General features: G+C 42.1%; 1 protein-coding gene across 9 annotated transcripts in view; it reads left to right on the forward strand.

The window, feature by feature from the left end:
- The window catches only part of Sulf1 (sulfatase 1), a 168,234-nt gene that overhangs the window by 79,082 nt on the left and 63,891 nt on the right, over positions 1–25,261 (forward strand). For 6 of the 9 annotated variants that reach the window (XM_031366872.1, XM_031366868.1, XM_031366871.1 and 3 more), the window contains 2 exons: positions 15,072–15,144; positions 15,463–15,693. In XM_031366872.1, the coding sequence (XP_031222732.1) occupies positions 15,522–15,693 (172 nt within the window). In that variant the 5' untranslated portion in view covers positions 15,072–15,144; positions 15,463–15,521. The remainder of the gene's footprint in view (positions 1–15,071; positions 15,145–15,462; positions 15,694–25,261) is intronic. The other 3 variants (XM_031366875.1, XM_031366874.1, XM_031366876.1) reach the window with 1 other exon arrangement.

Below are 25,261 nucleotides of genomic sequence, written 5' to 3' on the forward strand. Positions count from 1 at the left end.
AATGGGGAGAATACTCGCCAGAAATTATTCCTTATCTATTTACAGTTGTGATTTGTGTCTGTGTATCTGTGTGTGTCTTAAAAAGTTCACACTGTTCAATGAGCTGATCAAACCTCCCTACTTACTTTTGTTAAAACACTGTCTTAAATGTTAAAAATCAGCATATTCTTGGAGCTTTCTCCTGTCATTAAATCTTATTTATTTTATAGATTTTTCCCCTAAAGTTGTTGGTTATGATTCCGTTAAAGGTTTTGTCAAAAGCAGCACTTCTTCTTCTACAGCACTTCAGCAGACCGCCATGCCAGGGCAGCCAGTCACCGTTTCAGTATGTTTTCCCTGGATTGTCTATCTTCGAGTAAGGAAGTCTGAAAGCAGCATTTCATTGCATTGTAGTGAGCAGAGCCAATTAGAAGGTTGAAAACCAGGCCAAAGTATATCTCCTCTTTGCTTCTTTCTGTGTTAAATTCATTTGTGCATTTTCAACATCTGTATTTGGCTGCTTGCACTGGTAACTCTTTACAAACAACCATACTAAAATGAAAAGAATCTAATTTTCCAGGGGAAATCGCCACCAGCCTGCAAGTCAGGAGACCCCAGTGTGAATTTCAGCGTCAGCTTTCTCTGTTATCCTACAGGAGACAAAGGAAGGCAGAGAGTTCCTTATATTGAGTTGAAGGCATACAATTGATTATCTATGCCAGGGACCTGTGCTAAGTTGTGAACATGAAAGGTGTTTTATCTGTGAAAAGAATAGATGTATCTTTATTAGAATATAAGTATACCTTATAATATCTTATAAATATATCTCTGCTAGAATATAAGGTATAAGGAATCACTTGAACATTTGACAAATCCGGCTCAGTTATTACCAACATACATTAAGTTTTCAGAAGCTAGATGGAGGGCCAGTATAGGGGAGTGCTAGCTAAGATGCGGTTGCTGAGTGACCACGTCGAACTCTCCTTTGACTTGACTGTCCAATATGTTCTTTATCTTTAAAGACAGATGTTCAACTCCACTGTGGTGTCCAATGTACTATTAGCCTAGAAAAGTAATGGATATGTTCCAGGACACCGTGCTGCTACTCAAAGTGTGAGTCTGCCCATCCTTTAGGGATGAGAGCAGCTGCCTTCACAGTTCTGAAACTGCTGTATCCAGGGTTCTCCATAGGATGAGAGCAGCTGCCTGCACACTTCTGAAACTGTTATATCCAGTGTTCTCCATAGGATGAGAGCAGCTGCCTGCACACTTCTGAAACTGTTGTATCCAGTGTTTTCCATAAGTATCAACTCAAAAGGGAGCACTTTTTCGGCCCTCTATCACCCTAGAGCCTAGTGAAGTTCCTCATACAGGTGCTCAAGCAAAGCCTGCTCAATCACAATTATGGAAATTAGAAGAGAGGGAAGTGAGTGAGGAATAGCCAGTGGTGGGGCTGGTTAGTCCAATGTCTGGGTGGGATGGGAGCTTCTAGATGTGGACTATGGCAAAGCAGGAATGTAGGCGTGTGTCCTTGGAACATAATCCGAGTCTTTTCGGACTTCACTGTTAGCTGTCTAGCAAAAAGTAAGCAAAGTAAGAAACCGATAGAGAATGCACACCCAAGCATCTGTCCTGACAATGTGCTGGTCGACCTTCCTATCGGCTGTGCTTGAGATGTCTCTTCCTGGTTTGAAGCTCCAGACTCATAATGCCTAACCTGTTATCGGTCTGTGTCGCTCAAGGATGTTGGAAGAGATGTGCAGGGCTGTGAGGAGAAGCAAATGTACCAACACTAAGGAGTGATCATAGACAGCAAAGCACACAAAGCCCCAGTGTGGAAAGATGCTACAAAGAATCTCAGTCAATCCACTGTCTGCACTTGGCATCTTATTCCCAGTGTCCTTAAGGGAAGCTTGAAGTATTTCAATAATGATATTAATGAGGAAAACCTATGTCCCCAGAATAGTGATCCCATCTTCAGTGTTTTGTGAAGATCGGGAAGTAATGTAATTAATTTCAAAATGGGCATGGTTGAGTTATGTCACAGTATAGATTGATCTCTGCTCCTCTTCTGCCAAAACAATATACCCACCCAAAGAAATAGAACTTCTTTCTCCCCAGCCAATTTTGGTCCTGGAGCAATGCAGGTGAGCAGGGGTGGGTGCCGGATGCACAGCCCAACAGAAGCATGTAGCAGCATTTGCAGTTCCAGCAGTAACGATGCTGTTGTCACACAGTACAAAGTGAAAATGGCACTTTGCACCTATGATCTGCTTCCTCCTCTCATCACTCAGTGAGAGGACACAGTAGAAGTGACACAGCCTGGACCAGGGCAGTCACTACACCCAATGGTTTCCATAGCAAAGTAAGAGATCATTCTCTGTTGCACAAATTCTGCTTGAAAAAAAAATGGCACCTTTCTGAAGATGGTTCCTTTTTGTTTGTTCTGAGTTGGAACCTTTAAATAGTTAACAGAAGGAATCATGGAAACTTGTGGGTTTGAAGTTCCTCCTTCCCGCTATTGTGATAGACAATGAAGGCATTGCTGAAAGCAGCCTTGGTGAAAACCTCTCTAAAGATGGTGGGAAACAGATGCAAGCAGCTAAGCACAATATCCTAACTGGACTTAGCCTCCTCTATCCTGCACTAGGCAGGCAAGCCTCAGGAGGGCTCCCATGGGTGTCTGCCCCTGCCTGAGTTAGATGAACAGGATCTACTGGATGTCAGTAGGTGGAATTTCCATGGACGAGAGATACTGTAGATGATGTCATTAGGGTATGAAGTAAGGAGGGCTGGCAGCCACCTGCCTCATTTTAGACAGTCTCAGGGATTGTGGAGTGAGGAGGGTGGATCACTAGAACAACAGTCTCAAAAGGAAAACTCAGGTTCTGTCTTTTCTCTGTGTCTGGAAGGGAAGCACTCTGACACTAACACAGAGCCTGAGAATGACTGACTTTGTGACTGTGCACAAATTATTTCACCTTCTGCCTCAGCACCATGGATTAATTAATCATGGCAAGTTGTCCCCAGTCCACAATGCCAAGAACAAATACAGGAGACCCTCTGATTCATGGAGTTGTGACTCATGGTCTTGAATATTCATGTTTAACCATGCCAGTCTATTCTCTCTCCCAGCAACCCTGCTTTATTTTACTGAGTGCAGAGGAGTCCCTTTCTGTTTACAAGGCGAAAGGCGGGTTGGTCTTGTTGAGTGGCTGCCATTCGGATGCCCTATTTTGCTCCCTTGAGATATTGGAAAGCTCGGTACAGATGCTGAAAATACCCCTAACACCTGCTCAAAAGTCTCTTCCCATTAGTTTTGCATGTTTAGATACACAAGATCTTGAAAGTAAAAATGTACTTCAAGAGAAAACACAAAAAACATTTACAGAAACTCTATGTGGGTTCATCCAGTTTCTTCTTCGGTCTGTGTAATTTTGGACAAGAGCCCCTCTCCTTACAAGAGGAAAGATTATTAATGTCTGCTATAGGTGTGTGGTATGGCATGGCTCAAGCGCTGACTGTGAAAGGCATGACCTTTCTCGCCATGTCGTAGTGAAAAAAGTCTTTGTGGGTGAACAGAGTAGCATCTCAGGGCTGGAGAGGTGGAACCCTGGAGAGTCAAGGGCAACAAAGGGAACGGCACTTAGAAGTCAAAGGTCAGTGTCGGGCCGTGGTGAGGAATGAAGGAGAAACAAATGTCAAAAGTTAGCTCAGGGTTCAGCGAACAGAGGAGAGAAGGCAGCTGTTCACTTTGAGGCTGTGCTCAGTCCTCATCCTTGCTCACCTGGTGCTAGAAGCTCCTCCCTCAGTCAAGTGACTGGAAAATCCAGGCTTCAAATTACTTCTCCTGCAATGGGACCTAATGGGTCCTGCATCTAACAAGCGGCCCTAGAAGGTGTTGCTGCTGCCACAGGAGTTGGGATAGACAATGCAGCTAAGCTAGCAAGCTTGACTGGCTTGAGCCATTGAGCTTGGACTTACCTGTTCAGCTTCCTCTGCATGTTCCCATCTTTGCCGTACTCTTTAACTGTGTGAGGAGAATTCAGCCGAGAGTGCTCCTAGTTTGCTAATGGTGCCTTGCAGACAACAATGAGTTGGTCTATTCATTGGATTTCAGAGGATGTTATCTAAGGCAACTGTATTCATTGAATAGCTTCTCACAGAGCAGGGTGTAGGTGAGGGGAAGACCACAGGAGGGATTGACAGAGACAATTGTACAGGATCAGAAAATGGAGCAGAGAGCTGTGCAGTGAGCGGCTCAATCCAATAATCACAGCATCCTCAAGTCTGAGGCAGGAAAGTGCCTACAACCCTCTACCCGCCTGGGTTACATAGTGAGCTCCAGATTAGCTAGAGCTGCAGTACAAAATGCTATCTAAATAAAAAGGAGTGGGAGAGAAAGCTGAGAAGAAAATGCCATTAAGAAACAAGTCACCTATTGTGTCTCTAACCCCTAATAATACTTAACCCAAAGTTATCATGGTATACAGCAGTAATTTAATGAACATTACCAATTTCTATATCATTCTGGGCCACTGCCAGATTCCGTTAGCCCACCTAAATCAAGTACCTGGAAAACTGTCTTCCTCACATACTGAGAGGGAATATGTAGAAGGAGTGTCAGCCATGTTGAAAACAATTCAGAAGATGGGTTGATCTTTCTTTTCTGGAGCAAATGTAGTGTTTTCCAGTAGTCAATGAGTTATTTTTTTGCTGTGAAGATGGAATGTGCCAAATGCTTGCCCTCTCAAAAAGGTAGTCTTTTAAAACAGCCCTGTTGGTTAGGATACTCCCAGTCAGGTCAGTTGCGTGCCACCTTGTGATTGGCCAACTGCCTTAGCTAGGGTTTCAGCCTGAGGAACCCAACCACAATGAGAAGAATAGGCTCGCTTGTGTCACTTCCCCCTTGCAGCGCTGTCAACTTCATAGCTATGCTATAGACTGACAGTACTAGCATCACTTTGGAACTTTCTAGGCCCATTGTATAATCTGTAAAACTAAAGTAAGTATCCAAGCTTCCAAGTGAGCTTCCTGAGTCATGCACTTGACCTCCTGGCCCTTGTCTTATGGTGGAATAGACCTTAGGAACAGCTCTACTGTAGCGTCCAGTGCTTTGATACTAAGAGCCAAGCATGGTAGAGGTATTTCATCCAGGAAAGAAAGCTTCCTTCGCACAGCCTACAAGCTGGAGAGAAGTCAATGGCTTAGTTGCCAGGAAGTGAAACATTAAAGCCAGTACTTGGATTCTGAGTCCAGTCTGGATTTTCAGCTTTTCTCTCTGGCTCCACTAGCCAAGAAAATGAGTTAGCTATATAAGTATGCAAATTCTAGAAGATTTCTGATTTGGAACAACAGAAAAATAAAGGCACGTGCAGCAATTTTCTTCCATGATTTTGGAAATTTGATTTACAGTAGCTTGGCCTTCCATCCAGAAACCTATCAAATGTGATTCTGGATACTTTCATCCATAATGGTGATGACATACAATCAAGAAACAGAAGCTTCACAGAAAACATGCACAAACATCCTGAGCTCCATCAGAAGTGGTAACTGGTAAATTCTCGGGCCCTGGGAAGTCAGTAGCCAGACTCAGTAGCTAGGAATCTACTGTGGCTCCTGACAACTGTGAACTTGTCAGATGTTACTTGGCACATTTGCTTCTTGACTTATGGTAGTAAGTCAGCAGAATGGTGTGCTTGTGACTCAAACTTTACAAAGACTTTCTTCTTAATGGCTCAAGCTCCTCACAATTCATAGCTATTAGCTTTCCAAATTTTGCTCATTTGCCCATTAGTGAACACTGTTTTACTTTCTTCTCACTTTTACATACAAATTTTATGTGGAGACTCAATCTAAACTTGCAGAGCTTTGTTTAATTTTGTTCCCCTCAATTAACAAGTAAGAATCATTTACCTTCTGTGTGTCACCAAGCTTATAAATATTGACACTTGCCGTGTGCTTTCAAAGCTTGGACATTCCAATCAGTTCAACCCCAAGGCATTATAATCTTTGATATCAGCATCACATCAGGTTTTAATAACACCATCCCTGCCTCGTGGAACCAGACTGGTAGAGAGGAGCGAGTGCTTGGCACTGCTTTGAAATAGGCATTGTTCACAATGGCCTCTGGAGACTAGCTTTCATGAATGTCTGGCTTTACTTTTGGGGCACATCAGCTGGTTTAATTACATCAGCTCTTTCTGTGTGTGTGACAAAAACTGCTCTTGTGTGTGCTGAGAGATGAAAGTTGGAAAACAAGGTAGAGTCCTTAGTGAGAAACTAAATTCTAAGAGTGGAACACTACTGGGTGTGGGAAGCTGAGGAGTCCAGATGAATGGGAAAGATTACTCCTCTAAAAAGTGTGCATTTGTAAATATTTCAGGGATAATAGACATCAACTTATTCAAACATCCCTGAGCAAAGATCATAGTCTGAGCCAGAAGACCAGAAAAACTTTTGTCTTACAAACAAGACAAGCATCAACTTTAGGGCTAGGATGAATAAAATATTTCCACTTCCTAAAATGTTCCCATCTTCTGTTCGGGCAGTAAACCAAGACATTCATGGGGTAAATTTCCAGTTAGTACAGGCCCTAGAGACAAGCTAGAGTACCCTGTGAACCTGTAAATGTCAGGGACTTGATGGCTCTAAGCCTCTGCCCTAGTGGGGCTCCTTGGGCTAATCTCTTTCTGTTTGCGTGTTGAGATGGTGGTCTGAGATAGATCAATGGATTAGATTAGAAGAAAATGCTGTAAGTCAGGCAGGTGTCTAAGAATAGGCTGATAATTTGCAGTCATCCTGTGCTTTATGGTGAAGATGAATGAACTGATTTTCCTAGTGGCCTTCCACTCACTTCTGACTGGTTCCACTGTAACATGTTCTGTGACCTCAGGCCAGGCTTGCGCTCTCCCAGATATGTATACAGCTATGTTTATTTGTCATCTGAGGGTAAGAATACAGCCACAAAAGAGCAAGCATGGAGACCTTGCCATGAAAGGACTTGGAATGATCTATTGAACCAATGGGATAAAAGACCTGAAAATAATATTTCCTGGTATAACTCCTGAAGTAGACTTTTCGAACTAGCTGTATATAAATAACCTGAATTTTAAACTTACTTGAAAAATGTCTTGGAGCAAAACCTTTGACTTTAATATGGCCAGTGGACTACTTTTAAAGGTACCCTATAAGTTATAAGTGTTTATTTATATCTTATAAATAATAAGTGGGAGAAATGAAACTAACTTCCATCATCTGCCCTGGGCTAGGAGCTAGAGTTTTCTGAAGTGTGTGGGGCATGGGGGGTGGTGGTGGGGGCAGAGACAGCCTAGATTCCATCTGCCTCTTTTGAAATGTTAGCCAATCCTTGAAACTTGTCTTCATGACCACCAGTGTGACCTAAGTAAGCTTTTATTTCCACTTTGCCACTTTTAAACCCCTGAGAGCACCTACACGTGTCAGAACCTTGATGTCACAGAAAGTAGGTCAAAGGAGTCCACTTAGCTGTGGCTTAACTTCTTATAGTGAGGTGAGATGTTCTTCCTCCTGGGGAGTTTGACTGTGGAATAAGTATGTGGAGAAATGCTCTTGAAATAGAGATGTTCCATCATAATCTTTTGAAAGTAAGTGTTTCTTTCAACAAGTATATCATAAAAAACATAAAAATAACAAAATAGATCTGAGTTGTGCTAGATTTATGAACATTGCAGAATCAAACTGAGGTTCACCATGTCTAATAAAATGATTCCCCACATCTGAGCTGGGTTATGGAACATGCTATAATCCCAGAGCCTGAAATGAGGCTAGCCTGGGCTACCTAGTAGATTTCAGAGCAATCTCTACTACATAGCGAGTCTTTGTCTCAAAAACGAAGTCTTTAGAATCACATATTGCTTGTCTGTAGGACCAGGATTTGATCCCTGGACCTTAAAGCCTGTTGAAAATGCCCTCTGAAACTGAGCTACAACAAATATTTGAAAAGCATGTTTTTAGTGCTCAAGGTTGTTTAGTGTTAACCAGTGATTACAGTTTTTCATGACTCATGAATCTATGTGTAAATATATTTCTTCATTACTTAAGATGCTGTGTGTCTGGGTATAAATAGAGTTATACACAGAACTTAAGAATGCACATGTCAGTGTATACACACACAAAGATTAAACATGAAGTATTGGTGGAACCATTCCTGTGTGGAACAGACAGCAACACCCTACAAAAGCTCCTTCCTCACCAGACTTCCCAGCACTCCTGCACTTGGGTATGGCCATTCCCCTAGTTGCGTACAGCCAGGAAATGTTCAAAATGTCCTGGGTGCCTTCCAGATTAAAGGTGTGAAAGCCCCCTGCAAAATTCCTTTCTTGCTGCTCATCCCACCCAGTTTCTGAAGCAGTAAGAGAACACTGGTTAGCTAGCACACATCCGTGGGGAGTCTCCCCTCCCCCCCCAGATCTACTCCTCCTGTATTTCCCTTCAGAAAGGAGCCGGGCTCTCAAGGATATCAACCAAACACAGCATAACAAGTACAATAAGACTAGGTGCCTTCCCTCATGTCAAGGCTGGCAAGGCAACGGAGTAGGAGGACAAGGGTCCCAAGAGTAAGAGCAAGAGTCAGATGCACCCTCCCACCTGAGTCGTTCTAGGACACATCTGCCATCTCTGGCTACATGTCAGAAATACTAAGTTAATTTTGGTTCTCTCCATAATACTTAGTGTCTTTGTTTTCCAAATTCTTTTTTTTTTTTCGAGACAGGGTTTCTCTGTGTACTTAGAAATCCGCCTGCCTCTGCCTCCCAAGTGCTGGGATTAAAGGCATGCGCCACCACAGCCCGGCGTTTTCCAAATTCTTAATCCAAGATAATTGGGCAAACAGTGTTGATCCCAAATTTTTGCATTCTCTGAAACACCCATAATTAAATCACTTATTTTTGTTTGTGTTTTTGATTTTCTCTGTGTGTATTTTGGGAATTAAACCCAGTTCTTTGCACAGTTGGGCAAGCATCTACCAAGCTACAGCTGTAGCTCTATTCTGTTTTTCTGATGATTTTAATTCTTGATGTTATAAAATTAAGCTTCAAAGTTTGTTTGTTATGGTGTGTGTATGTGTGTGTGTGTGTGTGTGTGTGTGTGTGTGTGTTGCTGGGTATCAAGCCCAGTGTCTTGTGCATTCTATGCAAGTGCTCTACCTCTGAGCTATACCTCTAACTTTCAAAAGTACATCCTTTTTATGATCTCTCCTCTCAATTCTTTTCTAATCTCTTACTCCATGGATAGGCAAAGAGAAAAATCTAAAAAAGCTAAGTTGGTTGATTTCACGCATGTACCAGCTTACTGGGAAAATCCTATACAGTTTGGATAAAGTGAAAAATGGCATATTTGTCTCTCTCACTCTCGCCACATTGCAGGGGTAGTCTGCACTAAGTCTGTAAATGACAGGCTATAGATAAAACACTTGTAAAATAAAATGAATACATTTTTTTTTTTACAAAAGAAAAGCTAGATTGCTTTTTCATTTGTGTTCATTGTTCACTGAGACAGGTCTGCGCTTTACTGAGGTTGTTAGAACTTGTGACCCACTGGTCCTAGCCTTCCCTACTCTGGGGTCACAGGAGTGTGCTACCATACCAGACAAGAGTGTCTATTTTGGCTAGGCGGTGGTGACACCTTTAATCCCAGCACTTGGGAGGCAGAGACAGACAAACTTCTGAGTTTGTGGCCAGCCTGATCTATAGTGAGTTCCAGGACAGCCAAGACTACACAGAGAAACTGTCTCAAAAAAAAAAAAAAGTGGTGTTTTTTGCTCTGCTGAAATATATTGTTCTGGTAGACATTATAATAGAATCTGGCTGCACATTAATAAGTAGCTGAGGAGGCAGCACTTGCAGGTACTGAAATATTCGTTAGCATTACAGCCACACTTGATGAGTTTGGAGATAAGCTGAGGTGGGAAATCTTAAACACTGATGAATTTTCACACAGGTTGCTTTCACTCATTGTGTTTACATTCACTGAATTATACAAGTCATAAATTTTGGCACATGTTATTTAGCAATATCAAAAGTATATTATCTTTTATTGTTATTATAATAATTATTGATATCACCAATGTGATTGAAAATAAGCTTTACATTTTAGGAAGCTGCAAAGTTTTTGTAAGTTGGGTACATTTTCTGAACTTCAGATTTTAGCTTGAGAGCTACAAGCTTTATTTATGTCATTAGTGACAAATAATGTCTCTTTGGGTCCTTGAAATAATAGGCCCATTTCACTATTTGGGGAAATGTCTGCAAAATACCCACATACAAATGATTGTATTAAGTAAACCTTGCTTCTCCGTGGTTAAATGAATGCCTAGTTAAGCTTGTGGCTCAGAATCAAAGTGCTTTTCCCTGAAAGAGCAGGGGCTTCTGTGTGCATCTCAGCTTAGTCACAGAGTAGTAATAGGAAAATGTGTGTGCTCAGGGTCAAAGGTTAATAAAATTAATTCCTTTACTGCTTCCAGTGATGCCGGCATGTTTAAACTGGGTATGTTTAAACTGGATATACTTGTTCACTCACACTAAGGCCAATTCAGCTTTCCTGCCACTGTTCTTACAGCCTGGGGACAAATTGTCACCAAGGCAGAAAAAAAAATGTCTCAGTGTTTTTATCAACATGATTCTGACCTCATAGACCTTTGACAAATACTCAATGTCCTCCCCAAAATTCACTTACTCCATGGAAAATTGCTTTTGTGGACGTTAGCAGAGCTTTGTGAGCGTTTTGGCTCCATTCCTCTTTAATTTTGTGGTAATCCCACTTTAATCTGAGAATCTAACTCGGGTCCTAATGCATTCTAGACAGATGCTCTACCAATGAATCTTTAAAGACCAGTGTAAATGTTCTATCCAGCCTCTCTAATTGTCCACACTAAGGGCTTTGGGATGCCAGAGCCCCTTAAATCTCCTGGGAAAACTGGATTCTGTTCAGTCTGAGGTTCTGTTACACATACCTCACAAAACCAAACTCGCTCCCATTGGCTTAAATGCCCCTTTTATTTTATAGACGACTTCAAACAAAATGCCATATGCATAGTTTCAGTTGATTACCCTAAACAAATCCCTGTAAACTCCACACACCAAATGACAGCACCCACATTATGGTTCTGAGAAAAGGCAGCTCGTATCTGGTCTTAATTTGAGAGTCCAGCAGCAACATCCCTCAAGGACACTTGTCATGTGTGAGAGAAAGAGGCAAAACCTCCTTTACAGGTCTCCCCGTTGCTACTCATTTTCAAGACAAATCGTTAGTTTCTAAGGACCCTTGTTATACACCACAAAGCATCTAATTCAAACCTGGCCTCCTGTCTCTGCTATCAAGTCCGGCATTGGTTTTTCTTGTGTTCTTGTTTGTTTTGTTTTGGTTTTTTCACTAGGATTCTTTCTTTTTTTTTCCCCCTCACTTTATTTCCTTCTAGAGCTGGAAAACAGGAAAGGATGACAGGCTCTAAAAGGCTGTCTTTGAATAAAGAACTGTCTGTGTGTAGTGTTGCCTTTGCTTGTTAAAAACTACGTCTCACACATGCTGGCCAATGCTCTACTGAGGATCCCCTGACTTGACAGTAGGCTTGGTATTTTTAAAAGATTTATTTTAAAGTTGTAAGCGGAGAGGTATTTATGCACATGCACCTGTACAGATGCCTCCCAAGTCCAGGAGAGTTCACTGGATTCCCTGGAGCTGGAGTAAAAGACAATTGGGAGCTGTCCCATGTAGGTGCTGAGAACTAAACGTAAGTCCTATGGAAAAGCCTCAGGCACTCTTAGCTCCCCTATTTTTATTTAAATATCATAAAGCTTTGCTATTTCTCCAGCCCCTGTGTTTTTGGGGGTGTGTTTTTGTGTCTTTCTGGACAGTGACAAAGAACCCAGAAAGAGTTACCTATAGACAAATGTGTCTGTCCCAAAGTTCAGTATCTCTTTACTACTCTCTATATGCTTAAGCATGAATTCCCTGAATTCATAATATCCTGGAAGTTGGAGGGAGGTTGGCTGACGAAGAGCTCAAAGTTACAGTTACACAGGAAGAGTAAGTGTTCTAGTTTTACTGCACAGCAAGCTGACTGCTCACTGCTAATAAGAACATTATGAGCTGGACGAGGAGGCCCAGACCTGTAATCCCAGCACTATAATGAAGTCTAAGGCCAGCCTGGGCTGTATAGCAAGACACAATCTCAAGAAAACATACTAAAAACAACAAGAATTGTAGGACACAGAGGAAGACCTGAGGGAGTAAATGTATGCTGTTGACATGTGCACAGCCATGTCAAAGACCCCAAATCTTAGACTCTGGGGAGAAGGGCAAAGCCACCAGAGAAATGTCCAACGTTGCTCAGGGCATGAAGGTGACAGTTGATAATGTGTGCAGAAATGTCCCCCAGAGTCTCTTCTGCTCACCTCTGGATATCTATGGCCTGAGGACAGTTTCCCATCAGAAATGGCTCCTTCTGAGGTTAGCTAAGCATCTGCTTGATCCAGCTGTATACCATAAACCCTGCCTCCTTGCTGATCCCTGTATGATAAGCGCACATACTGAACTTCTGGGATGCTGATGTTTCTCCATCTGAGAGCCCAGACCACCTAACCCCAGTTTCCTGTCCATGTGTGTGCCTTCCTGTCCTTTCCTCATTCTCTGACCACCTCAGTCAGGTCCTTCCCTGAAACTGGGCTAGCTGTGGCAAATACCAATAATAAATACATGGTGAATTTAAAAAATTGCTGAGACCCCATTCTTTACTATAGCTAAATTCCAAAATTTGCTGATGCTAAACATAATTGAGCCACAGTGCACACATATGCACAAAGATCACATTGTGTACCCAGCATGTATGTAAAATTAGGATTAAATGAAAATATTAATTAAAGATAATACCTTCTTTTCATATTTATTTATTTAGGGTGTGGAGTGTGCACATGCCACAGTGAGTATATAGGTCAGTAGACAGCTTGTTCAATCACTTCCCTCTTTCAACTATGTGGGTTCCAGAAATCAAACTCAGATCAAGTGCCCTTGTCCATCAAGCCATTCCCATTTAGCTTTTGTCTGCATCTTTAGATGAAGGAAGTTTATGGGGTAGGTAGGAGCAACATTGCTTTATCCAGTTCTTTATTAGAACATGGTTTTCGGATGCAGTTTTTGTGAGGTGCTAATTTTCTGTTTCCTGAAGGAAGAGGTAAAGGAAATAAGATAAGAAAAAGAATAGCTAGCCGTGTTGACTGGGTTCCAGGAGGGCTGTCGGCATCTTAATTGTCAAGAGTCTTCCGCTCCATGTGAGCTAACCTTGATCAGTGTCATGCGTTGTTTTGCCATCACCCGTTAGTACAGGGTGGGTTGCACAGTCCCCAAAGCAAGTACCTTCCTTGCATGTAAGAAAAGTCATGCAATAGGACCAACCCTCCAGGCTTGAAGGCCTATGTTGAACAGCTAAGCCTGGCCCTACAGTTCGTGGCAGAAGAGCTGCTCTTGCTGTCTAGTTTCTGTTGCTGCTCTCTTACGTGCTCACATTGGGTTTCTTGTGATTTAAAGCAAGTGCACAGAAACCAGGCAGGCAGTGCAGAATAATTGCAGGCTGGGGGTTGTTAGCATGCACTGCAATTGCCGGAATAACCCTGAATTAAAAGGGAAAAGCAAGGAGTTCTGCTTATCGACTGTCCGGAGCACAGGATCAGTCGGAAGTCCTTTGTTGCTGCCTTGCAGGCAATTAGCTACCTAGGAGAGACTCGTTTGCAGACATCAGGTGCTTTTTTGTTGTTGTTGACTGCTCACAAACACACACACACACACACACACACACACACACACACACACACGAGTAATTATAGTCTGCAGAGTGAGAGGCATGGAAACTGTATACAAAACAGATTTTTAAAATAATAGAGGCACAAGTGTGCATATGTTTGCACAAAACAAGCAACGGTTGGGTGATGGCATGCACACATTCTTCTTTGGCTGCCTCTTGCCCATCTCCAGACTTTGGAGCACAGGCATGCATGAGGACGCCTTCCCCTGCTCTGTGATGCTTGTACCTAAGCACTCTTGCCCATTTATCCTATGCCAGCTTTTTGTTGCACATCAAAATACAGACCCTCAGGTGTGGGGTGGAGTGGCTGACGAAGTGGGCTGCTCTCTGATTAGTTTCATGAAAAGCTTTTGTGGCAAAACAGAGGAGGGAGAAATAAAGAGCCCCTTGCTGTCTTTCAGAAGTCTGAGGGGTGAGCTTTCTGCAGATTAGGGTTCTGAAGTGGAGGGGCATTTTCCCAACCCTTTCAGAAATCTCCTCCCGTACAGCTTTACAAAGATTTCTGCTATGCTCCCCTCTGGATTTCATTTCTTTATTTCTACTGTGGAAGGTCGGCCACTTGCCTCAAGCCTCAGAGCCAATCAGGCATCTCACACTACGGCTTAGTTAGATCCGTAGCATCAAAACCAGCGCCTGTGCTAGCTGCTCTGAACCCTGTCCTGACTGACAGAAGGAGGGGACGCTGCCATCAAGGTGCCACTGGAGAGCCAAGGACTGGCCAGGAGCAACCTTGCTGTCAAGGCATGCCTTGCTCTGGTGATTCGGGGGCACAGTTAAGAGCTTCTCCGGGGCTTGGAAAAGGTGCTTCTGTCTGGTACTTGTTAAGAAATCTTTCTCAGCAGAGATGACTCTCCTGGTTAGTGAGTGACATGATGCAGATGACAAGAGACAGCTTTGCATTTTATTCTTCTTGGTAGACAGTCACTGAGGGATGCTGGCGATCAAGGTTCCCCTAGAATGCCCCGCGTGCACCAGCCATGCTGCGGGCACACAGGTGCACCTTCCCAGTGACTGGCTCCTCTCATCCATAGTCTCATTGGGGATTTTTAAAGATGCCCTGGCTACTGCTTGTGCAGCCGCTTAGGAAGCGGAGGTGCTATCTGAGTCACCGATCAGCAGTTCTTTGTGTTACCCACTCTGCCTTTTGCAGAAGAGAAGGAAAAAATACCCACGTTTCAAGACATTACTTTAGAACAAAAGCCTGTTTTGAAACCCTTAACTGATGCTGCCTTTGTATTTTTTCCTCTCTCCTTTCTAGGACTCCATCTGCAGATGTTCTGAAAGTCTTTGAGTCTAGAAATTGATTATTCACCCAGGATACCTAATTCAAGGTATTAGCTCTTGTCAGAAAGCTTTTACATCTGAGCTCAGTGCTGCAAATTACATGTTGGCAAAGGGTGGAAACGGGAAAGTTGGATGGAGAATAAAGGTCAAAAGTGATTTTGCAGAATAATCAAGTATTTAAAACCTTCCCGGTGGTAGTGAGGGTCTGCTGCCTGGGATTCACACATAGCCCGAGCCCGCCAGCCCGCCTGTCAGCTCTTGCTTATTTTCTGGGCCCTTTTGCTACAACCGTGTTTGGGTTTCGATTTAATTCTCACCCCTTTCCCTTTTTCTCTTGACACCTCTCCCCATTCCCTACACCCCAGCTCCCAGAACTCAGCTGACCAAGGAGTTTTGTCGACTTTGCAACTTTGGACCAAGCACAATGAAGTATTCCTGCTGGGCTCTGCTGCTGGCTGTGCTGGGCGCAGAGCTACTGGGAAGCCTGTGTTCCACTGTGCGGTCCCAGAGGTTCCGGGGAAGGATACAGCAGGAACGAAAAAACATCAGGCCCAATATTATCCTTGTGCTCACCGATGACCAGGACGTGGAGCTGGGTGAGAACCTGACTCTTTGACTTGCCAGTCTCTTTCCATTCAAATACTTTCAAGAGCCTCACCTGTATCAGGGCTATCCCTGGTCCTTTAGACGACTGGAGGGTTGCTAGCTGGTCCTCTAGATGATTGGAGGGTTGCTAGCTGGTCCTCTAGACGACTGGAGGGTTGCTAGCTGGTCCTCTAGACGACTGGAGGGTTGCTAGCTGGTCCTCTAGACGACTGGAGGGTTGCTAGCTGGTCCTCTAGACGACTGGAGGGTTGCTAGCTGGTCCTCTAGATGATTGGAGGGTTGCTAGCTGGTCCTCTAGATGATTGGAGGGTTGCTAGCTGGTCCTCTAGACGACTGGAGCGTTGCTAGCTGGTCCTCTAGATGATTGGAGGGTTGCTAGCTGGTCCTTTAGACGACTGGAGGGTTGCGAGCTGCTGCTAACAACCATCTGGTTTACACACTGAACTCGTGCGGGTCATAAACTATTTGATTTGTCTCAATATTACTTCTCTGGTATTATATACATACTGGTATGGTATTAAAGAACACTTTCAAACAGGAGAAGAAGATGGGAAGCCTGGGGTAAGCCTGAGAATCCATAGAGGTCGAGGGCTTAATCTTGCCCTTTATAAACTCTGGCCCAAGGGAATGGTCGCTCACTCCTGTATCTCACAACTTGGAAAGCAGAGATAAGAGATCAGAAGTTGAAGGTGATCTTGACTAACTGCGTAGTGAGTTGGAGCCAACCCCAGACATACAAGACCCTGTATCAAAAAGAAAAGAAGAAAGTTGAAAGAAGTTAATTTGCAAAATTCATGAGTAAAGTGTGTCAAAGTTCACAAGAGTGTGACTTTCTCTGAATGTGTATAAAAGATTGAGTCAAGGAACCTTTTTATTGATTTTAACTTTTATTGCATTATGATGATAAAAGATACATAATTTCAATTTATCTGAATTTGTTAACATTTAAAAACATATTTTAAGTAAATAGAATTACATCACATTCTTGTTTCCCTTTTGTACCCAAACTCCTTCCAGAGACTGTCCCACTTCAATACCTGCCATACCTTTTGGGGTTTTTTAAATCATATTCTTTAAAATTTATAAAATATTATAACAGTAAAAATGAGTATTATAAAAGTTTTGATATAAAACAATCAATTGAATAGTCTTATGTAAACACTTGTCTACAGCAATACTGAAAATACATGTTTTTCTCAATTTAAATTTTAAATAACTCCAAACATTAACTGTATGATATTTTAAAATAATATATCACTATTAGTTTTTTTAAAAAATATTAACATAAATAGATAAAGACTTAAATTTCCAATGGTTACTTATAGAGTGATTTACCCATTCATAGCTTGCTGAAGTAACTTTACAACTATAGGTGACTGGGCTCAAATTTTCATTCATTCATTTGAAACAGAATCTCAGGGTATAGCCCTGGCTGTCATGGAACTCTTTATGTAAACCAAGTTGGCCTCAAACTCAGAGAGATCTGTCCAGCCCTGCCTTCTGAATGCTAGGATTAAAGGTGTGTACCACCATGTGCAGACCTAATATATGTAGATGAAATGTAACAGTGTTCCACATACACTTGCAGTAACTCGCCATGCCTGGGTTTGTACTTTTGGAATTGTGTCTCCTGAGTCTATTCAAGAGCACTCAAATGAAGTATGCCAAGACTTAGTGATTTGGGCTCACCTCTAACATCTTACTGTCTTTAACTGCCTAGTCCTGGGCCCTTATTTGGAAGCCCATTACCAAGATCGTCCTGAGTACCATAAGATGTACAAAGTTCATCATGCAGGCTGTCACCACCACTCCCCAACTCCATGGCTGTTCCCCCATTCTTTGCTCCAGGACATTGATCAAATGAGCCTACCTGTGCTGTTCAATTTGACCATGGGGAGGATTTTGCTGGGAGATTCCAAGGTTTGGTCTTGAGGATCAGACCATGAAATAACAACAAAGATAATTCTTGGAGTTCATCTGGGAGTTAATGTATTAAAGGCCACTGGGGATGGACTATTTTTGAATCTGCTCTCTCATTTCATATTTAAAAAATGAAAAAGTATATTGATTTTCAGGGCCTTTGCCAGAATGAAAGGCCATGCACATATGGCTTTATAATGAATGCTCCTGGCTATTCACTCATATTCAAAACCTATTCATTCACTTTCAGGGCAAGAAATAGAGCTCAAGTCTGACTTCATTTTCCCTAACACCTATCACATCTTTGCAGAGCTGACATCTCTAGACCCTCCTTGTTTCTGCAGCATCTTGGTTCCTTCATACCCATTCTCCAGTCCATGGCTAGAACTACCTTTGAACAATTGTATCAGGTCACCCTTGCATTAAAACCTTTGAGTGACAGCCATTCTTTCTCCTGTACATGAACCATGTAGGCAATTGAGCTGAGGCCTCCCAGCCCCAGTGGATCTCAAGGGTTCTGTCATTCCCTAAAACCTTACTCTGTGCACCAGGAAGCAGCTTTTGCTTACAGAAGGTACGTGCTGGCTCCCACTGACTTCTCACATCCCATGGCTTGCTGAGTCTTAGTGTCTCTATTGCTCCCTTGTATCTCCCTGGAGAAACACCAGCTGTTCACGAGCAGCTTAGGTACCCCGTGCTTGAGTTTGGTGTTCCATATAAAGCCTCCCCCATCTGATGGTGCTTTTGCTTTGTACACCCTCCTCCATGCCTCCAATGTGGCTCAGCCAAGCCTGCCCCTTCACACACCCCAGAGGTCAGGGCTGTTCTGCATGTTAGACTAGAGCAGGTGTCCACTTGGGCTAGATGCATATCAGTTCTGAAATAGCTAACCTGATTCCCCGAAAGGGATGTAGGCATCCATCATGACCTTCTTCAACACTGCAGTGCAGGCTTTAACATAAATCAAGGAATTACTGGTTATACTTACTTATTAATAGAATACAACACTTATCCTACACTGTATTCATTTAGCAAATATTTACAGGGTGTTACTAAGTGCTGTATTATCTGGGGTGAACAGAGATATAGTGGTAAACCCTCTAAGTCAAGCCCGTGCCTTCCCACCTGTCTTGACCTCCTTTCTGTAGTTCTCTAGGCAGATGACATGCTGAGCATTAGCCCATTGGATTTTCCAAGTAATCCTCAGAAGTCATTGCTCTCAGTACTCTGAGTTTATGCACAGCAAAAGGGGAGGCTTAGTAGATGATGAACTAGGACCCATCTTTGGTCTAGATCATCGCAGCTGCAGCCTGAGCCACAGTCTCTCCCATCTGTTGATCCATCATCGAACAGTCACTAAGACCTTCTGAAAATCAACCTGTCAATGCCTAGTACTCTCTGGGTTCTAGGAGACAGACAGCAGAAGTAGGAAATGGGCCAGGCCCTGCTTTTCCAGCTGTGCCCCCTGGTGATTAGGAAGAACAGCCAAGCATGGGTCAGAAGTGCAGAGGAGACCTTCTCAGCCGAGAAGCCCTGCCATTGGTGGTGGCTATGCTTGATCCTGTGTAACACGCACATAGTTCCTCTGGAGCCTCTCTATTGCCGCATTGATTGTTCTTTGATTTTGCTACCAAAACCATTTTTAACAAGTTTGGTCTATTTGTTCATGCTCATTGTTGTGCAACCAGTCTCTAGAACACTTTTCACCACCCAAACTGAAACCTTCTACCATTGAACAGTTCTCTGCTTGGACCTCTTCCTGATTCCCCGGAAGGGATGTAGGCATCCATCATGACCTTCTTCAACACTGGCCCTGGGAGCTGAAAATTTGTGATTGACTTAAACTTACATAGTATAGCATTCTCAGGTCCATCCCTGCTAGAGAGTATGTGAGAACTTCCTTTTCAAGGCTGTGTTATAGTCCATTCCAATATACCATATAAATCACACATCTTAGTGCAAGTGAACAATACTGCTATGACCATGTGTGTGTGCAGGGATCTTCAAGAGTTCCTTTTTAATTCTTTTGCAAAGGAAAACATTATATCCAGAGGCTGGGTTTTTAAATTTTTAACATTTAATATTATCTTGAATATATAATTATATCGTATTTTAATTTCATCTTTAGTATGGCTGAAAATAACAGCGTTTTCCATAGCAACCACACTGTTTTTAAATCCCTTACAGCTGTGCGCAAGTGTGAAAATTCATCCAGGTTCTTACCAACGCGAATCATTTCTCCTTCTATTTGCTTTTGTGTTTGTAGTTTGTGCGCTGTGTTGTGCGAGCTCCTGGCTCCCTGTCATCCTGATGACCTGGGCTTTATTTGGTTTACTTTCACATGTGTGTAGTACGCCACAGCTTTGGTAATTTCTTTCCTGGAGGCTAAGGCGGTTGGCTGCAGAGCCTCCAGAAGAGCTGCTTCACACTTAGAGAAATGCTTTAAAATTATGAACTTCTCAATAGACGATTTGTCTTATTGGAAAGAATGAGACGATCCTGAGCCTGTCTGAGAAGACAAATATTGAGCAGGGCTCGAATTTAGGAGCAAAACTAGGAGGGAGAAGCATTCATTCACTTTGTCCTCAACAGTAAGGGCAAATAAATAAACTATTCCTTTGTAAAGGGAGGAAGACACATAAGGAATTCATTAAGGAAAGTGCTAGAGCCTTACATGTGGTTCCAGAGAGCACTGGTCTACACTGCAGTGAATAAATCGTGTCATCCCACCCACAGAGACAGGATAGACAGCAGTCATCACCCCAGGAGGAAATGACCTGTGGGGCACATGCTCATGGCTCAATTCAGCACCCCCTGACTTGGCATTGGCTTCCTCCAGAATTTAAGAAACCCCTGATTTTACTTTTAACAGGGTATGTCCTGCAGTTCAAATAATGACAAAAAGATATTTATTAAAAATGGTAAATTAGGTGTTATCTGACAGCTTCTTGCAGTGCTTTCTGAATGCTCTGCCTCTCTTGTCCTCTCTTCACCGCCCCTCCACACACACATCCTCAGTATCATTCCTTCTTCCAGAGGATGCATGGGCATGCATAGAAACGATCAGTGTGAAGTTCAGGACAATGGCTACCACTGGGGAGACTAGCCACCAAGAGTATCCATGGCATCTCTGTTTTATTGTGACTGAAATGCACAAGTGCACCAGTTTGGGAGGCGGGGACCTCAGCTTTGTTAGATTTAATAAAACTAGATGTGTGAGTCACTCTGCTCTTGCCTGAACTTTTAAAATATTTTACACATCTAAAGAAAGACATTTGAAATACCTGAGAAACTTTTTGCTTTCTTGAACTTGAATTAATAAGATGGAGAATAGATGCTCACTCTCTCCCAAATAGTGCCTTGGTCCCACTTTGGAAAGTAAATGACTGTGGACCAGTCCACACAGATCTCAGCCTGGCATTGCTCACATTCTTAGGACTTGAGCTGTCCCTGCCCCACCCGCTCCTACTGTCCCTTAGATCACAAATGGAATTAAGCCATAATTATGTGGAGATACGTTGCCTATTTAAAGCAGAGAGCTGTGGGGTTAGTCTGTGGATATGTGTCATTTGTCTATTACATTAAAAAAAAAAAATAGCCAAGCCAGGCATGGTGCCGCATGAATTTAATCCCATCATTCAGAAGGCAGAGGGAAAGCTATGAAACTGAAGCTACACAGTCAAGTGTCAGGTACTGAGTTTATTCAAGACGAAGACTTTAAAATACTGGACTTTCCCTTCCCTTCCCTTCCCTTCCCTTCCCTTCCCTTCCCTTCCCTTCCCTTCCCTTCTTCCCTTCCCTTCTTCCCTTCCCTTCCCTTCCCTTCCCTTCCCTTCCCTTCCCTTCCCTTCCCTTCCCTTCCCTTCCCTCTCCTTCCCTTCCCTTCCCTCTCCTTCCCTTCTCCCCTCCTCTCCCCTCCTCTTTTCTTTTCTTTTCTTTTCTCTCTTTTTCATTCTGCAGAATAAGAACTGCACTCCTGAGATAGTCAAAGGCTAGCTCCCAAGAGCAAGAGCGTGCCTCTCCCAATAGTCCCACATTGCCTGCATTGTGCCCTCAGTATAGAGCTCTATAAACCCACATCTCTAGTGAGCATGAAATCTGAAAAGACAAAGGCCAGGTGAGCATCTCACATCTGCTCCACATGTTCCTGCAACTGTGCATCCCTGCAGGCACGCCCCTCATGCCCACAGGGCTCAGGGTCTAAGGGCCTTGGCTCTTGTTTAGTTGGGGAAGAGAGCAGGGCGCTTTAGTGACCTGGAAACATTCCAGGCAAATTTATTACCTTTCTTGTTTCCTCCTTCCCCACTTGTTTTTTCCTTTATTTTTTAGCTAAAAACATCTTGATTCCCACTACCCCAGTTCTCTACACCTCCACCCCCACTCCTACTCCTCACTCCACTGAATAGTTGTTTTGGCAGAAAAATACTTGCTTTATAATTTTTAGATTCAAATATTCGTGTTTTTAGATTCAAATATTCACTATACCAATACATTCATGTTTAATATGGGAATGATTATTTTTTAGTATCCCATTCTTTGCCACAGAGGTAATAATGGTTAGCATAAGAAATCATGCTACACTAGAAAGACTACCTGTATATTTAGTACCAACCTTCCCTAATCAAAAACCTATGACACTGGCAAGCATGAGTATGGGTTGAAGTGAGCAGAGGGCAATTGCTATCTGCAGGACACTGGATATGAGCCCTCCGCACCCTGCTCCAGCTGCCAAGCCTGCAGCTTCTCTGCCATGCTAGATTCTTATCCCTCTGGAAGCATACGACGTCCCTGCTGAGTGCCTTGGCCATAGTGTTGTATCTCAGCAACAGAAAAGTAACTCATATAGGACTCCAACAGATACCAAACATATAAAATAGGATACATATCCTGCTATTTACTTCAGATTACTCATAATCCCCAATACAATGCAAATATTTTGTTAATACTTGTTTTTTTGTCTGAATTTGTTAACATTTAAAAACATATTTTAAGTAAATAGAATTAAATAGAATTAAATCACATTCTTGTTTCTCTTTTGTACCCCAACTCCTCCCAGAGATCCCCTCTTCAATACCTACAATATCTTTTTTGTCATATTCCATAAAATTTATAAAATATTATAACAATAAAAATGAGTACTATAAAAGTTGTTTGATATAAAACAACAATCAATTAAACAGTGTTATGCAGGTGCTTGTCTACAGGAATACTGAAAATACATAAGTTTTTCTCAGTATAAATTTTAAATGGCTCCAAACATAATTAACTGTATATTTCAAAATAATATATCACTACTAGTATTTTCTTAAATGAACATGAATATATAAAGTCTTTTTGTTTGTTTTGTATTTAGTAGAGTTTAAAGTCTTGGCTCTTACTGTGGTACAAGCCCAAAATAAGAACAAGTTTTAGACATTGGATTTCATTGTAATAAGGCTGTACTTCAAGACCCTCAAATCACCAAAGGATTTTACCTCCATCGTAGCTAAGCTGAGAGTTGACAGTTCTGCTGTGCCAAGGGATGAATTGTAGGCACAATTTTTGGATACAGACTTCCTGCTATGGTCAAAACTATTTGACTTGAATGATTGACTTTATTCTCAGGCTACAGAGAACAGGTTACATTCATTTAAGAAATGGTATGTGCATTAAGATGGTCTATCCATAAAGTCATTCACCAACTGTTTCAATGAACAGTGGTTCTGCTTGGAGGGTGGCACAGACATTAGGTGTGGGTAAGAATCTGGTTCATTGGCTGTGATAATTTGGAAAAGCATTCATCTCGGGAAAGAGTAACTTGTAAAGTCCTCTTCTTCAAACTTGATACAAGAGTTATAAATGTCAAGCAAAGCATTCAGTCTCACTCTTTGTTGTTCTCTTTTCTACAAGCCACCTCCCAAGTTAATTGTCTATGTCTCCCTTGGGTATATAAATACTTTTGAAATATATAAGCTGTTCTGAAACCATAGTAGAGTGTAAAAACATGAAATACTACTAATAGAGATACTGAGATAGGAAAAGCAAGATTTCAAGACTCTTATGTTGTACACAACAAGACACTGTCACAAACAAGCTGAAAGTATATATAGATTGTACAATATTGGACCTATTTCTCCAATTACCAAATTAGAGAGACCATTGGATGACAATCAACAAATTTCTAATTCCTCATATTATTGGATTTCAAGTGATTAGGATATGTTGGTAATATTAATTTTCATATTAAGACATTATGAAAAAGTAATTGTCACTTCCTGTTTTTTTTGTTGTAAGGGGTGGAATTAGGTTTGTGTGGGTTTGTTGAAAGATTACTTTCTTGCTTCTACAGTTTTGCTCCTTATGTTGATGTTTTCCATCTATTATCCTTTGTAGAGCTGGATTTGTAAGAAAATATTGTATAAATTTTGTTTTGTCATGGAATATCTTGTTTTTTCCATCTATGGTAACTGAGAGTTTTGCTGGGTATAGTAGTCTGGGCTGGCATTTGTGTTCTTGTAGGGTCTGTATGACATCTGCCCAGGATCTTCTAACTCTCATAGTCTCTGGTGAGAAGTCTGCCATAATTCTGATAGGCCTGCCTTTATATGTTACTTGACTTTTTTCCCTTACTGCTTTTAAAATTCTTTCTTTGTTTAGTACATTTGGTGTTTTTATTATTATGTGATGGGAGAAATTTCTTTTCTGATCCAATCTATTTGGAGTTCTGTAGACTTCTTGTATGTTCATGGGCATCTTTTTCTTTAGGTTAGGGAAGTTTTCTTCTATAATTTTGTTGAAGATATTTACTGGCCCATTACATTGGAAGTCTTCACTCTCTTCTATACCTATTATCCTTAGGTTTGGTTTTCTCATTGCGTCCTGGATTTCCTGGATGTTCTGGGTTAGGAGCTTTTTGCTTTTTGCATTTTCTTTGACTGTTGTGTCAATGTTTTCTAAGGTGTCTTCTGCCCCTGAGATTTTCTCTTCTATCTCTTGTATTCTGATGGTGATGCTTGCATCTATGACTCCTAACTGCTTTCCTAGGTTTTGTATCTCCACGGTTGTCTCTCTTTCTGATTTCTTTATTGTTTCTATTTCCATTTTTAGATTCTGGATGGTTTTGCTCATTTCCTTCACCTGTTTGATTGTGTTTTCCTGTAGTTCTTTAAGGAATTTTTGTGTTTCCTCTTGAAGGGCTTCTAGCTGTTTACCTATGTTCTCCTGTATTTCTTTGAGGGTACTATTTATGTCTTTCTTAAGGTCCTGTATCATCATCATGATAAGTGATTTTTAGATCCGAATCTTGCGTTTCCGGTGTGATGGTGTGTCCAGGACTTGCTATGGTGGGAGAATTTTGTTCTGGTGATGCCAAGTAACCTTGGTTTGTGTTATTTATTTTCTTATGCTTGCCCCCTGCCATCTGGTTATCTCTAGTGCTGCCTGCCCTTGCTAAATCTGACTGGAGTCAGTCTTTCCTGTGATCTTGGTTGTATCAGAACTCCTCAGAGTCAAGCAGTCTCCATGACCCTGTGATTCTGGGATCCTGTGACCCTAGGCTTGTTAGAGTACCTGGGAGTGCAGCAGCTTCCTCTAGGTGTTGTGGGACAGGCTGCAGAGCTTGCACCCAAGGTCTGCTCAGGACACCAGCCCAGATAGACC

The sequence above is a fragment of the Mastomys coucha genome, unplaced genomic scaffold, assembly GCF_008632895.1.
Source record: "Mastomys coucha isolate ucsf_1 unplaced genomic scaffold, UCSF_Mcou_1 pScaffold14, whole genome shotgun sequence".
NCBI classification, from domain to species: Eukaryota; Metazoa; Chordata; class Mammalia; order Rodentia; family Muridae; genus Mastomys; species Mastomys coucha.